At 40.6% G+C, this 14,291-nt stretch overlaps 1 protein-coding gene across 1 annotated transcript in view; it reads left to right on the forward strand.

Annotated features, from left to right (window-relative positions):
• The window catches only part of C10H1orf21 (chromosome 10 C1orf21 homolog), a 224,695-nt gene that overhangs the window by 108,782 nt on the left and 101,622 nt on the right, over nucleotides 1–14,291 (forward strand). Inside the window, exon 3 of the mRNA XM_044267282.1 lies at nucleotides 9,328–9,422. Within this exon, the coding sequence (XP_044123217.1) occupies nucleotides 9,328–9,422 (95 nt within the window). The remainder of the gene's footprint in view (nucleotides 1–9,327; nucleotides 9,423–14,291) is intronic.

Here is a 14,291-nt window from a genome sequence, read left to right on the forward strand (position 1 = left end):
ACCTTCAACCTGGTCTCTGGCTTGCCTAAGATTGTTCCAGATTTAGAATCAGCCCTGGTGAGGAATGGCCGAGTGGAATGGGGTCAGTCTGTGCGTGCTGAGGAATGTGCTTCGGAGGATAGGGCAGGGGCACTGAGAGCGTGAACCTTCCCCTCCAGACAGCCGGTTCTCCTTGGTACTTCCAGCTACAGCTGTAACCCCTGCATTGCTTGTCACAGAACCTAGCATGCAGCAGCTTCTTAGATACACCCAGGATGAGCTTTCAAGAGGGGGAGGGTTTAGAAGTGCCTGGGTGGCTCAGTTGGTTAAGCAGCTGCCTTCGGCTCAGGTCATGATCCCAGGGTCCTGGGATCGAGTCCCACATCGGGCTCCTTGCTCGGCGGGGAGCCTGCTTCTCCCTCTGCTTCTGCCTGCCTCTTTGTCTGCCTGTGTTCGCTCGCTCTCTCTCCCTCTCTCTCTGGCAAATAAATAAATAAAATCTTTAAAAAAAAAAAAGTGCAGGAGGGTTAGCTATGCTGAAGTCATCCAAGTTTTCATTCTTCTCTGCTCTGCAATGCCTCTGTAACAAAATTCTGTTCAACCCAGCAGATATCAGGCCCTGACCCACTGCTGCAAAAATAAGAAACACAAAATGTGTTGTAAGAAGAGGATGACAGGAGGGGTGAGGCCAGTTCAGAAGCAGAGCCCAGTGAGATACAAGCATGCTTCATTTCATTTTATTGTGCTCTATTGCACTTTGCAGATACTGCTTTTTTTTTTTTTTTTTTAAAACAAATCAAAGGTCTGTGGCAACTCTGCATCCAGCAAGCCTGTTGGCACCATTTTCCAACAGCATTTGCTCACTTTGTGTCTCTGGGTCACATTCTGGTAATTCTTGGAATATTTCAAACCTCATCATTATTATTATTATGTTTGTCATGATGATCTGTGATCAGTGATCTCGATGTTACTATTTGTCATTGTTTGGGGCACCACAGGCCACACCCATGTACGATGGGGATGTCATCGGTAAATGCTGTGTGTATTCTGAGTGCTTTATTGACCAGCCGTCAATGGGGGATATCCCCCACGTCCCTCCCCGTCCCTGGGCCTCCCTAGCCCCTGAGACACAATATTGAAATTGGGGCAGTGGATATCCCAACAGTGGCCTCCAAGTCTTTGAGTGTAAGGAAGAGTCACAGGTTCTCACTTGAAATCAAACACTGAAAGTGCTTAAGCTTAGGAGGAAGGCACATCAAGAGACAAGATAGGCTGGAAGCCAGGCCTCTTGCACCAAATAGCCACATCGTGAATGCAAAGGAAAGGTTCTTGAAGGGAATTAAAAGTGCTGTACTCTGGGGAACACACAAATGATAAGTGTAGCAGCCTTACTGTTGTGGTGAAGGAAGTTGGAGTGGTTTGCATAGAAGATCCAAGCAGCCACAGCATTCCCTTAAGCCAAAGCTTAATCCAGAGCAAGACCCTAATTCTCTTCCACTCTATGAAGACTGAGGAAGCTGCAAAAGAAAAGTTGGAAGCTAGCAGAAGTTAGTTCATGACGTGAGGCATAAGGAGAGAAGCCATCTTCGTAACAAAAGTGCAGGAGGAAGCCACAGGCGCTGATGGTGAAGCTGTACCAAGTTATCCAGAAGACCTAGCTGTGATAATCAATGAAGGTGGCTACACGATACAACAGATTTCCAGTGTAGATGTGACAGCCTTCTACATAGATGTAGCTATGAACGTGCCAGCTAGCACGTTCATAGCTAGAGAGGAGAAGTCAGTTCCTGCCTTCAAAGCTTCCAGGGACAGGCTGACTCTTGTTAGGGACTCATGCAGCTGGTGACTTGAAGTTGAAGCCAGTGCTCATTTCACATTCCAAAAATCCTTGGCTCTTAAGAACTATGCTAAATATACTCAGCCCATGCTCTAGAAATGGAACAACAAATCTTGGATGACAAGCACATCTGTTTATAACATGTTTACTATTTTAAGCCCATTGTTGAGTTCTGCTCAGAAAAAAAAAAGTTTTTGTTTTTGTTTTCAAAATATTAGCACTCATTGATGTTATACCTGCTCACCCAGGAGCTCTAGTGGAGACATAAAATGAGACGAATGTTGTTTTTATGTCAGCTAACACATCCATTCTGCGGATCAAGGAATAATTTTGACTTTCAAGTCTTATCACTTAAGGAATACATTTCATAGGGCTGTAACTCCCATAGAGAGATGATTTTTCTGATCTGGAAAAAGTAAGCTGAAAGCCTTCCGGAAAGGATTCTCCAATCTAGATGCCATTAAGAGCATATGTGATTCATGGGAAGAGGTCTAAATGCCAACAGGAACAGGATTTCGGAAAAAGTGATTGCAGTCCTCATGGATGACTTAGAAAGGGGCTTAAGACTTCAGAGGAGGAAATGACTGCAGATGTGGTGAAATAGCAAGAGAACTAAAATTCGAAATGGAGCCTTACGATGGGACTGAATTACTACAATCTCAAGATCAAAGTTGAGTGGCTAAGGAGCTGCTTAATATGAATGAGCAAAGTGTTTTCCTGAGATGGAATCTCCTCCTGGTGAAGATGCTGTGAAGCCTGTTGAGATGACAACAAAAGATAGATGGATGGATGGATGGATGGATTCATAGACTGGTACATAGATACATAGATGGGAGGAAGGGTGGATGGATGGATAGATAGACACATACATACATGGATGGATGGATGGATAGATAGATACATTTATACATGGATGGATGGATGGATGGATGGATGGATGGATAGATCCATTTATGGATGGATGGATGGATGGATGGATGGATGGATGGATAGATAAATTTATACATGGATGGATGGATGGATGGATGGATGGATGGATGGATGGAAGGATAGACACGTAGGTGGATGGATGGATGATTAGATAGACACATAGGTGGATGGATGGTTGGATAGATAAATACATAGACAGATGGATGGTTGGATAGATGTGTGGATAGATAGAATATTACATAGCTTTAGTTGACAACAGCAGTGTTGGAGAGGATCGACTCTGATTTTGAAAGAAGTTCTACTTGTGTATAAAATGCTGTCAAGCAGCATTGCATGCTACAGAGAAATTGTTCATGAAAGGATGTTGCCTTTGAGGTGGCAGTCTTCTCTGCTGTCTTATTTTGAGAAATTGCCTAAGCTAACCCAGAGTTCAGCAGCCACCACCCCGATCAGTCAGCAGCCATCAACATCGAGTTCCACTCATAAAAAGATTCTGACTTGCTAAAAGCTCCAGATGATGGTGAGCATTTTTTAGCAATGAAGTATTTTTATTTTTATTTATTATTTTTCAAAAGTCAATACATATTTTAGGAATTTTACATGTAATTCCTTCCACTGCCAATCACATAGTGCCTCCAAAGTCAGAATCATAATCTCCAAAGTAGCCCTTTTACAAAGAACGTTTGTTCAGTCCGGATTTGTCACGTTTAGTCAATCCAGTTCTTTTGGTTGGACTTCCTTGACCTCCACCCAAATATGGATGTCGCCTGTAATCTTTGGGATCCAGTTTCTTTATGGTAGGGCCCTTGAAATCAAATTGCAGGAAATCTATTGATTGCTATTTTGGCAAATGATCTAAACTTATTCTTCCTTAATTGTTTCTAATATTGAAAAATTATGTTGCTTCCACTCTACTCCATGAGCCCAGCAGAAAGTGTTACAAGTAGCAATAAAGTATTTCTAAGTTTAAGGTATGTACATTGGATTTTTTAGACCTAATGCTATTGTGTACTTAATAGACTATCATATCGTATAAACAATCTCTATATCTTCGTGGGGAACCGAAACATTTATTTGACTGACTTTATTGCATATTTGCTTTATGGCAGTGGTCTGGAACTGAACCCACATTATGTCTGTGATGTGCCTGTATAGTTCAGGCACATTTTTAGCAATGTGCTAACTTATAATAACAAATATTTGGCTAACATATATTGAGTACTTACTATAGACAAGGCACTGTTTTATGTGACACCCTCAATGTCACATTGAGGACATCCATAAACCAAAAATGGACTTGAAGGCAGTTTCACACCCATTGCATTTGGATGCAAAAAAAAATGCAAAGAAGGGGATTTTTTTTTTTTCTTTTCATTTAGAGATGCTTTTTCTTCCTTGGAAAATCTAGCAGGAAAAAAAAATGTAACCCTGAGACAAACAGGATTGAAGCATTCACTGATTAAGGGAAATAGTTATTCATGTATGAACTAAAGTCAGCTCTCTGCTTTTTTCTCTCTTTTTTAAAGAAGACTTTATTAAACACCTTCTGTGTGCCAGACAGTTTGAGTAACAACACAGGCACACAGTCCACATTATGCACTACGCCTGATGAACCCCTGAGAAAGACCAGGGCTTAGCACCCAGTGGACAGCACATGATGTTTGTTGAGTGGAACCAGTGGAAGCAGGTGCCGCGGGTGAGCTGGAGTCTCCTGAAGTGAGAAGACATGTCTTCCCACGGCACTTGACCCACAGATCCATCTTTGGTTTGTAGTTTCAGAGAGTCTTGCCTCTTTGTCCTTCCAGAAAAGGGTTTTCCTTCTACAGTTGCTTGTTTGTAGAGCCTCTACTCTTCTGGCTGGAAAACAGTCATTCTGCCTGTTCTTAGTTGGGATCTCACTTGTTGCTCTTGGCCCTCAAGGTAGGCTATGCCAAGGTGGTGCCGATGGCAACTGTTGAATGAGGACGTAAGGGAAGATCGAGGGGTGCCATTTTGTTGTACCCCTGGTTTCACTTAAATAATGATCACTTTTCTTTTCTCAGTCAGAGAAGTTGTTTATTATTCTTTCAAAATTATTCTAACTGAAGTAATATGGTACTTTAGTTAGTATTTTGATTAAAGTAATACAGGTGCATGGCTGAAAAAACACTGAAAACCTTATTATGGATGATAAATGGATCATAAATCCCCTTCTCACTTCCTCTCTCTTCATTTGTTAATACAGTTAAGTCACAATTTTTGGTTTAATTAATTAGTGATGTTTATATTATACCTTTTCTTTTTGTATCTTGATGGATTTTTTATGTTAGGAATAATATTCCCTGCAGAAAGCAGAGCTTTTGAAAGCAGCAGCTAACATATATGGAGTATTTACTATAGACAAGGCACTGTCTTCATGTCTTAATTCATGTGACTCTGTGTGTGAGATTAGGTACTGTAGATATTCCCAATTTACCAATGAAGAAATCAGGGCACAGAAAGGATGAGTAACTTGCCCAGGGTTGTATGGCTAGGCATTCCAGCTCTAGAAGCCAAGCTTTTAGCCATTATGAATACTTGCTTCTTGAAAAAACCTACCAAGTAAAGAAATAAAGATCCTAAGCAAGAATTTGAAGTTGTACCGAGATTTTTAAGGCTCAAATTTAGTTAGTTTGGGAGATAGGCTATTCAATGGGAGGAACCCCAGAGGAACAAGTGTATGCCGTAAGGTTAGTATAGTTGTTTTCTTTCCAGTGGCTTATGTTTATAAATACTTTATAAATACTTCTTGCAATATCTTTCCCAAGCTCTCATGTTCTCCCGAGCATATCATAATTGTCTACCAGAGAATTTTCATGCAAATTCTGGATAAAGAGGCAATCCAGAGCGTTCAGTTAAGATGCCCAGATGTTGGACATTCTTAATATGAGGATGTTAACACGGACATTAACACAGAATTTTTGAAATTGGAACAGTCCTGGAAAACAAATTTTATTACCACATATGTGTCATTGATCAAAAGAAGACTGGGCAAGAAGGTATGAAAGCAGATGCAAATTTCACCATTTTAGCAAACAACTGTAAGATCCCTTCTTGCTAGAGAGAATAGCATATAAGGCATTCTTCCTTTCTTCCTTCCCCATCTAATGTATACATCTGTGAAAACTGTTAACTTTTTTTTTTTTAATAATTCTGGCATTATAAACTCACTCCAGCACTTCTCTCCATCTAACAGCCTCATCTGAAAGCCCGTTGCCTTGATTATAAAGGTAACCTTATGGCAAAACTTGGGAGAATTAGGACAGGGCCAGTGAGTTGATGATGGAAGAATTGACAGGATCCAGAGAATGGGATGAGTCCATACTGCCTAAAGCATGTACCGCCGGCTGATCCCTTCCTAGCTCTAAAAGCTCTAATACTGTACACACACACACACACACACACACACACACACACACTATATATATATATATACTGTATATCAAAATGAAGCCCACAGATTTGGTGGGAAACGGTATCTTCATGCCAGAGCCATCGCAAAAACAATCCAGCCCCTCTCTGATGTAGGATGGGGAATAAAATGCTAAAAATATCACTAGTGCATTGCTTTTACCCCAGAATTATTTTGACTAGCGCAGCTTGCGACTGTTTACATAGAGAGAAGGGGGAACGGGTTCGGAACGGGGTGTCAGCCTCCTGTTCCTGACGTGCATTTTAATAGGCCACCTGACAAGATCAACAGGAAGAAAAGAAAAATTGTGAACAGGTGTGAGGGAGCCAGAGGAAGATGGTCCTGCCTCTCCCTCCTCTTAATCAAGTTGGCACATTGTCTGATGCCAGGACGTTCTGGCTTCTACCGGTGGCTGTGCTAATTGCCTCCAGTGTGGGGCTTAGATGAAGGGGGCCCAGAGTCCTACACTGACTCCCCTGTGCCTTAAACAAAGGAAAAAGGGATTTTTGCCTGGCTGGTGCGCTGTCAGAACCCGCAACGCTCCATCCGTCCGCGCTGAGGCTTGCTGGCGAGTGCTGTTCCCGACGGCTGCATCGCCATGGAAATGTGTGACACATTTGTTGATGAGTTGTCTGTTTCCAGATGGACAGCTTCATTCCCAGCCTCTGAGAAATGTAACAGACCATTTTTTTTTTAAGTATTTGCTTTGTACAAATTGTGGTTTATCGAAGGGTCTTGCTGGCTTTTTTGTTGTTCTTTTATACCACAATGGATTTTGTGCAGTGTGTTGTGTAAGTAATAATGATGATAGGTCTGGCTTTGTAGTCATGGCTGTTTGTTTTTTCTTTCTTTGTGTTCCGCATCGGCCAGCCAGCCGTGGTTGTTAATGACACGCTAAAACCTATCCTCTTTCTGAATTGATGATGATTCTGCCTTGATGTTAAAAAAAAAAAAAAAAAAAAGCCTGTATTTGGGATAATGCTGCTTTGAAAGTCATGTCGCCAGCGGGTTTCCCATTTCATTGAAGAAATATATTAGGAAAATATTAATAGGTTGTCTACTACTTTCAATTCAGTTGCATTCCCTGGGGGGTAAAAAAGCAAATGAAGACTGAATGTTGCTGGACGGCCCAGAGAGTGTGGACTGTGGGCCACGGCTTAGTGGTGAAGGGAAAGGGACAAGGCAAGGGTCGATCTTCTCCAGGACAGACCCTTGGCCATGCGGTGGGCAAAGTACCATCTTTCAGAAAGTTCTGCTTAGGTCCTAAAATGTTGTGCTTTCCTTGTGCTATCACCTGAGGGGTAGGATCCTACAGACAGTCATAGAAATCCACTGAAATTAGGTTTAAAAACAATGTGCGTGTCTGTATAATTTATATGTAAATAGAGACCAGAAGTAATTAAGATCACAATTTAGTCCAGTGAAATGTTAGTATTTATCCAAGTGAACCATGGTTTGTAAATATTAACGCCCCAAATTGAAGTTAGGAAGGCTCATCTCTAGCTTTTTTTTTTTTTAACCTTTATTTTTATCTCTGTGTAATCATATTGGAGGCATAATTTGTCGATGTCTTTTTTTTTTTTTTGTAATTAACAAGTGCTTTTCTAACTTCTGAGTAAGTAATTCTTAATTAAATGTGTCCTTTTTGTTCATTTACTTTCATTTTTTTCCTCTGAAATCCAAATTGGAATGTGAAATTCTTCTGTGTTGTGACTATGGATCGGAGCTCACCGATTAACTAGTTAATACATTTAGGCATTTAGGACTCCGTATTCCTGAAGGGCTCATTACTGTAACCTCACACTGATCTTCCTAATTTCTTCAGAAAGAAGCAGAATCAATAACTACCTTGAATTGTTAGGTGGAATAAAACAATCGGCTTAGCCATGAGCACAGAATCTTATTCAGATACAAGCAAACGTACTACTTTCCTAAGGATGATCATTTTGAGAAACATTTGAACAGTACAATTACTTGGGGAAATGTTACTTTAGCAAACCTCTTGGGGGAAGGAGGTCGTGTGTTGAGGGTTATTACGTTACAACTTCCTGAACTGAAATGCAGACTCCCTTGGCGATAAACGTCTGTCTTTCAGGTAGACCATCGTGGCCATTACTCCATGCCTGTGCTGGGCAACCGTCAGTTTGTTGATTGGTGGCATTTTCCACTTGCACAATTTCTGTGATTTTTCCAACAAATTAGAGATGACTCGAAGTCACACCTATTTGGACCTTAGGGTTCCCAAGGCATTTCCTGTTGACGGGAATCTGACAGAAGCATCATCGTCATTCCCAGACTGCTGCCCTGGAGAAGAGCTGTAGCTGTATGTTCTCCAGAGTTTGTCCTGTGCGATATACGAGACTGAGATTTATTGTTCGCTCTCTCTCTGGCTGTTGGGAAGTCGAGATCCCATTACCTACAGGCCCACAACCTCTCCAGTCTGCAGTGATATACCTATGAGCTCCCTTAAATTCTGTGGCTCTTCCTATGCCTCTGACTGTACAGAGATTAAAGTGTGTGTGTGTGTGTGTGTGTGTGCGCGCGTGTGTTTGTACACGCGTGCACGCACTTATGCACACATGTGTGTAGTGTATGAAGTGATTGCAGACTGCTCCACATTTAATATGGGGATCACAAGTAGGAAAATTTCAGTCCCCTACTTTTGGTATCTATTTTTTGGTCAATTAAACTCTTTAGTCTTAAGCAATATTTCGTTTTTGCAAAAGAGGGAAATTAAGGTGTGTGTGTCTTGCTGAAAGTTGCTGCCACAGGCATTTTGAACTAATGTTCTCATGGAGAAGAAACTTCCTTAGACCGTTATGTGAAGTGCTCTGTTATGTGCCAGTTCCAGATAGTCTTTAAAGGCAGAATAACTTCTGTTTCCTCTGCTGCTCTTTGCTCTCTGTGAAGGGACCAGGCAATGCCATGTTCATTAGCTGCCTTCATGGTGCCGGGCTCTTTCCAATAGGCAGAGGAGAGCACCTTCTAGAAAGAGGCTAGTTAAGCGTCTTCCGGATTGTTTCAAATAAACCACATCGAAGGCTGCAGGGAAAGGGCTCTGACAAATTACGCTCCTGGGGGCTTTTCTCAGTGACACTTTTCTACTGTTGTGAAAAAGTTATAAAATGTCTTTTCTTTTTTTGGTGCTCAGACGAGTATAGGATCAAACCGGTGGAAGAGGTCAAGTACATGAAAAATGGGGCAGAAGAGGAGCAGAAAATAGCAGCCAGGAACCAAGAAAACTTGGTAAGATTGCATTTCTCATATAACAGTGAATTTTGGTGACACCATTGTAATAAAATCTGCACTGCCTGTTTCAGCTGTACTTACACACTGGCACAAGATTTCTTGAAAATACTGTTGCTATTTATAGCTTGCCTGGAAGCGATTCCATCACTCCTGTATCCTGTTTGCTCCTGAATAAGCCCTTTTTTAATCTTGATAGAGAACACTCCAGGGGGAAATATGGTAAAATTATTAGCGTCTTAAAATGGTTAACTGTGAAGGAAAAGGCGTGAAGTAGGATTGAGATTTATTGGGGGAGGACTCATACATGTTTTTCTTTTTCTCCCTCTTCCACTCTTTGAATGAACAGCTAAGCTTCATTACTCAGGACACGGAGGGTTGTGGATAAAGTTGTCTTGGAGAGGAAAAGGATGTACTTTTAAGATAGGTCTCTACCATACTTGCATAATGTCCATTTCGTAGAGCAGGTCATCAATCCCCTGGGTAGAGATTTCTGTAACTACTATTATAACAAATTAATGTTGGAAGCAAGTAAAGTGAAAATTATTTTGAAACAAACTTCTTTCTCAGTTTAATTCCAGTATTAAAATATGCTGTCCCTGAAGTTTCAAATATGTTGGAAAATATTACAAAATTATGAGGTCATAATGAATTACACTGAAGGCACCTAAGAAATAGTGCTTTAGAAGTTTCATATTTAATGGTACAATTCTTCTCTAAAATCTGAAACAAAATTAACCTAAATTCCAAAACTGACTGACATTCTCTTAGCTTCTCTCTCTCTCTCTCTTCGTAAGTTACAGGCTGAGATCTCTCATCAGTTTTTTAATCTGAGCCTGGTTGGCCGTAATTTCTATTTTACATAACTTGATCATTTTATATTTATATTTTATATCACTCTGTCCAGCTCTGAATTTCATTTTCTAATTTACCTACATAAATATAAATCCCATCTCATCATTACTTTTTCCATATATCAAACCTAAGGCTTAAAATAAAAATCTTAAAAAAAAAAAAAAAAAAAAAAAGGTCCCTACCAAAATTGTCGGCACTTCACCTTCACGGTGTTAAGGGTATTGGGGCTTTTGAGTGAATGTGAGAGCTGCGGTGGTCTGAAACAAAGTTTTCTCATTCGATTCAGTAGATGTATTAAAACTTAATGTTCCATCTCTGTGAAAACGTTTAGTTAAGGCCGCTTTCGCTGATTTCTTAAAAAAACGTTAAAAACTGTTATGAATGTGCATTTATTCAGTTGTGTTAGAGCAACATGATTTTTGCCTTTGATTTTGGGGTTAGTTATTTGCTCTGTTTTTCATGTTTGAGTGGATGTATTTTTAAGAAGCTTGAAACGTCATAAGGTGTTTTCACTTGAACTTAAACTCCTTTTTCCATTATGTGCTTTGTTTTTGTTTTTGTGATTTCTGCTACAGCAGAGGGGGTTGGCCAGTGCTCATGAGTATTTCAGGCTGTCATTTTCCATGATACATTATTGAACATAATGGGCTAATTCTTTTCTCCTCTGTTCTTCTCTGAACATCTGATCTACACCTTGAAATATTGAAGGCACTAACAACTACATACTTTAGATCATTATGAAAGAGTGGAAATACTCTGTAATGAAATTTTGCTTCATAAATGGGATTTGGATCTTAACGTATTGCTTGAGTCACAGAAATTCATCATACATATGGTCTGTTTTTAACATTAGCACTTAGATCTAGAAAACAGTAGCTATGACTAATAGTGGAAGTTACTGTGATCTGACTTTTTTTATATTTATTTTTTCTAACTTTGAGCAGATAAATAGATGACCCAAGGAGTTGAAGCATCAAATGGTATTTTTCTACTTTGTTTTACTAAAGATCAGACTTTGTCCTTCCTTCATATAATTTCATTTGAAGTTAATAAATCTCATCTTTAATATTTCCATTGGAGGAAGAGACACTGGTGATCGGGCTGGCAGTGGTGTTCCTTGGATCTAACACTGGAGTCCATCCCTGATTAGCATACTTGTATCTCCGAAACCCTAAGGGAAGCAACGACTCATATCTTACAGTGTGCGACTTTTTCCTCAATGTGCCCTCGTCATATTTAAGTCCGTTACAACTTTTTCCTTCTCTCCAGTTTCGCAGTCTCTCAGCTCCTTGGTGCTAATATATTCTTTTCCAGCACTTGGCCAGAATTGGCACAAGTGCTTTTCTATGCAGACTGAATGAAAATTCAAAAAGAGAGACATTTCTGGGTTTGGTTTTTTTTTGTTTTTTTGTTTTTTTTTAACTTGTAGACTATCTGTGACAACCCTCACACCCCTTGTCTGCCAACCAATCAGAGTCCAGACCACCAACAAGAGTTTTTGAGTGTGTAAAGACTTGCATGGAGAAGGGGGAGTAAGTGGTTTTCTTTGATTCGAGCTTTCTAGATAGCTTTGTAAAATCAAATGATTATTCAGTAGTCTGCTAGTATATTATCTTTGTCATCTCTTCTGTCCTTTGGGATGCATAGTCGAGTATGGACCTGGCGTGTTGTTTGAGAAAAAAACAAATAGGTCTCTTAAATTTGAGGCTTACGTTGAGGTAGATGAAATAGATGTAACAATTCTTTATTTTTCCATCCATTAAAATAATCTAAAAGACAAGAAGTTCTTGTTTTTAGTATTTGTAGAAGCTTTCTTTTTTCTTTTAACTCAGACTGTTAAAATTAAGGGGCTCAGTAAACTCAGTCCAGATAGGGTGCCATGATGGTGACGACCATGGTGGGCTCTGGAGGCAGAAACTGCCCGAGTTCAAATCTCAGCTCTGCCAGTTGCTCAGTGTGGGGTCAAGTTACTTCCCTTCCCTGCACCTCTTGCCCTTCAAGTGGGGGGAAAGCAGGGCCTCGTGGTGCTGGGGTGAGGACTACATGAGATGGGCATTGTAGGGCTTGGAGTACAAAGTCTGGCACATGATAAGCACCTAGTACGAGTTAGGCATTATCATATAAAACTAAAGGAAAAGAATGTTAGGGTCAGTGTTTCTTTCCTTTTTTGTGTGTGTTAATTGGTGAGAAATTTCTAAGTGAATATTTTAGGTTAATGCCAGTATTACATGTATTTTGAAAAATCTTGCTCTGGAACTGGGAAGTTATTTAAATAAATATGTTTCAATCACCTGTTATGTATAAGGCCCTTAGTTGTATCAAGAGACACAGCAATACTTAAAGTCACTGTCCTCAAAGAGCTTACAGCAAAGTTTAGAGAACAGTCCAGCTCCAACAAATATTTGATTGATTGCCTGTAGGTACAAGGCTCTGTACTAGACTCTGCCAAAAACACAAAATAAGGAAACTACTGACCCTTATCTTAAGGTACTTTATGGCAGTACACAAGGTAAATACCAAAGGACTATAAATAAAACAGGATTAAATGCATCAAGCAAACAAGATTGATTCCAAGAAGGCAATACAAAGTGCTGATACTATCAAAGGAGGCAGCCATCCCGTCTGTTGGGGTGTCTGGACCTACTTCACGAAACAGCTAGTGTTTGCGGTGGGCCTCGAAGGATAGAATGAGGAAGACCGGCCCAGGCAGAAGTGACAGAGATGGAAAATGCAAGGTGTATTTAATGAAAAGTGTGTAGTCCTGTTTGATTACAAGGGAAGAGGAGAAGGTGTCAGTAGGACAGCAGTGGGACATTACAACCAAAATGTAGATGGCGTATTATGTAGAGCCTTCAAGTCTAGCGGAGAGGTCTGAGTGAATTCCATGGATTGTATGGAACTTGGAAGGTTTCAAGCAAAGAGTGAGAGCATGAATCAGGAAAGTTTATGAGGCAGCAGTGGGTGTTGTATGAATTGGTGTGGGGTGCCCAGGTTGGAGACCATTTATGATAGCTTTTGCAAGAGACAGAGAGCCCGAAGCAAGATGGTGGCCAAGAGAACAGAAAAGATTTGGACAAAGTTGCAGTAGAAGCAACAAGAGTTAACAGCTAATATTACAGACGTTAAAGGAAGGCAGAGGAATCGGAAGATCATAGTAATGCTCGTGCCAGTGGGGGGAAGAGGACTGGTAGATGTGAGAATAAATAATGACCCCAAATGAAATGGGAAAATCACTTAGGAAGATAAGGTGTGATGAAAATACAAGATGTTTTTTCCTTTCCTCCCTTTCATTTCATTCACCCTTAAAAAATATCACAGGGTAGTCCACGAGAGAGAAAGTGAAACTGCTGATCACACAGAAATGTCATGAGTCCAGTAAAGAAAGCCCGTATGGCCTGGGTCCATAGACTCTAGGCTTTGGAGGACTCAGAGATGCATCAGGCATGAATCTCACCCAAGACAGCTCACTCTCCAGTAGCAGACTGAAGGCATGTGACCTGAATGACCATAAAAATCCAAGGCACACTTAATGCAGAGGTTGGTTTTGAGTAAGCCAAGCTGTAGGAACTTGCAGAACGTCCATGTGGGGGAATCTAGCAAAGGACAAAAAGGAGTGTGTGGAGCTTGGGAGCATCGCCTGGGACGTGTTGGGTGTTCGGTGTGTTTTTGTTTGCTGGAATGGGTGGATGAGTGAGTGGACAGGGGTAGCTGAACCTCTGAGTGACAGTAGTTGGCACCGCTTAGTTCCTCAGGAGTGTTCAGATCTCCGGTTGCTCAAGCCCTTTGACCACAGTTTCTATGGATGGAGGAGATTATGCCGCTTCTTTGAGGTTGATGAATCCTTTATAGGTCAGTCCTTTGTGTATCCTCAGTGCAAAGATGTGCATTTGTCCCAATTTTCATCATTGTTAAACATCTGTATATTCCACTTTACTTCTCTTAGACTTTAATTCCTTCTTCAGGAAGGTGATGTGAAATTGTTGCGTTGGATTTGATCAGATAGAGCTATGTCTC

This window comes from Neovison vison, chromosome 10 (assembly GCF_020171115.1).
Source record: "Neovison vison isolate M4711 chromosome 10, ASM_NN_V1, whole genome shotgun sequence".
NCBI classification, from domain to species: domain Eukaryota; kingdom Metazoa; phylum Chordata; class Mammalia; order Carnivora; family Mustelidae; genus Neogale; species Neogale vison.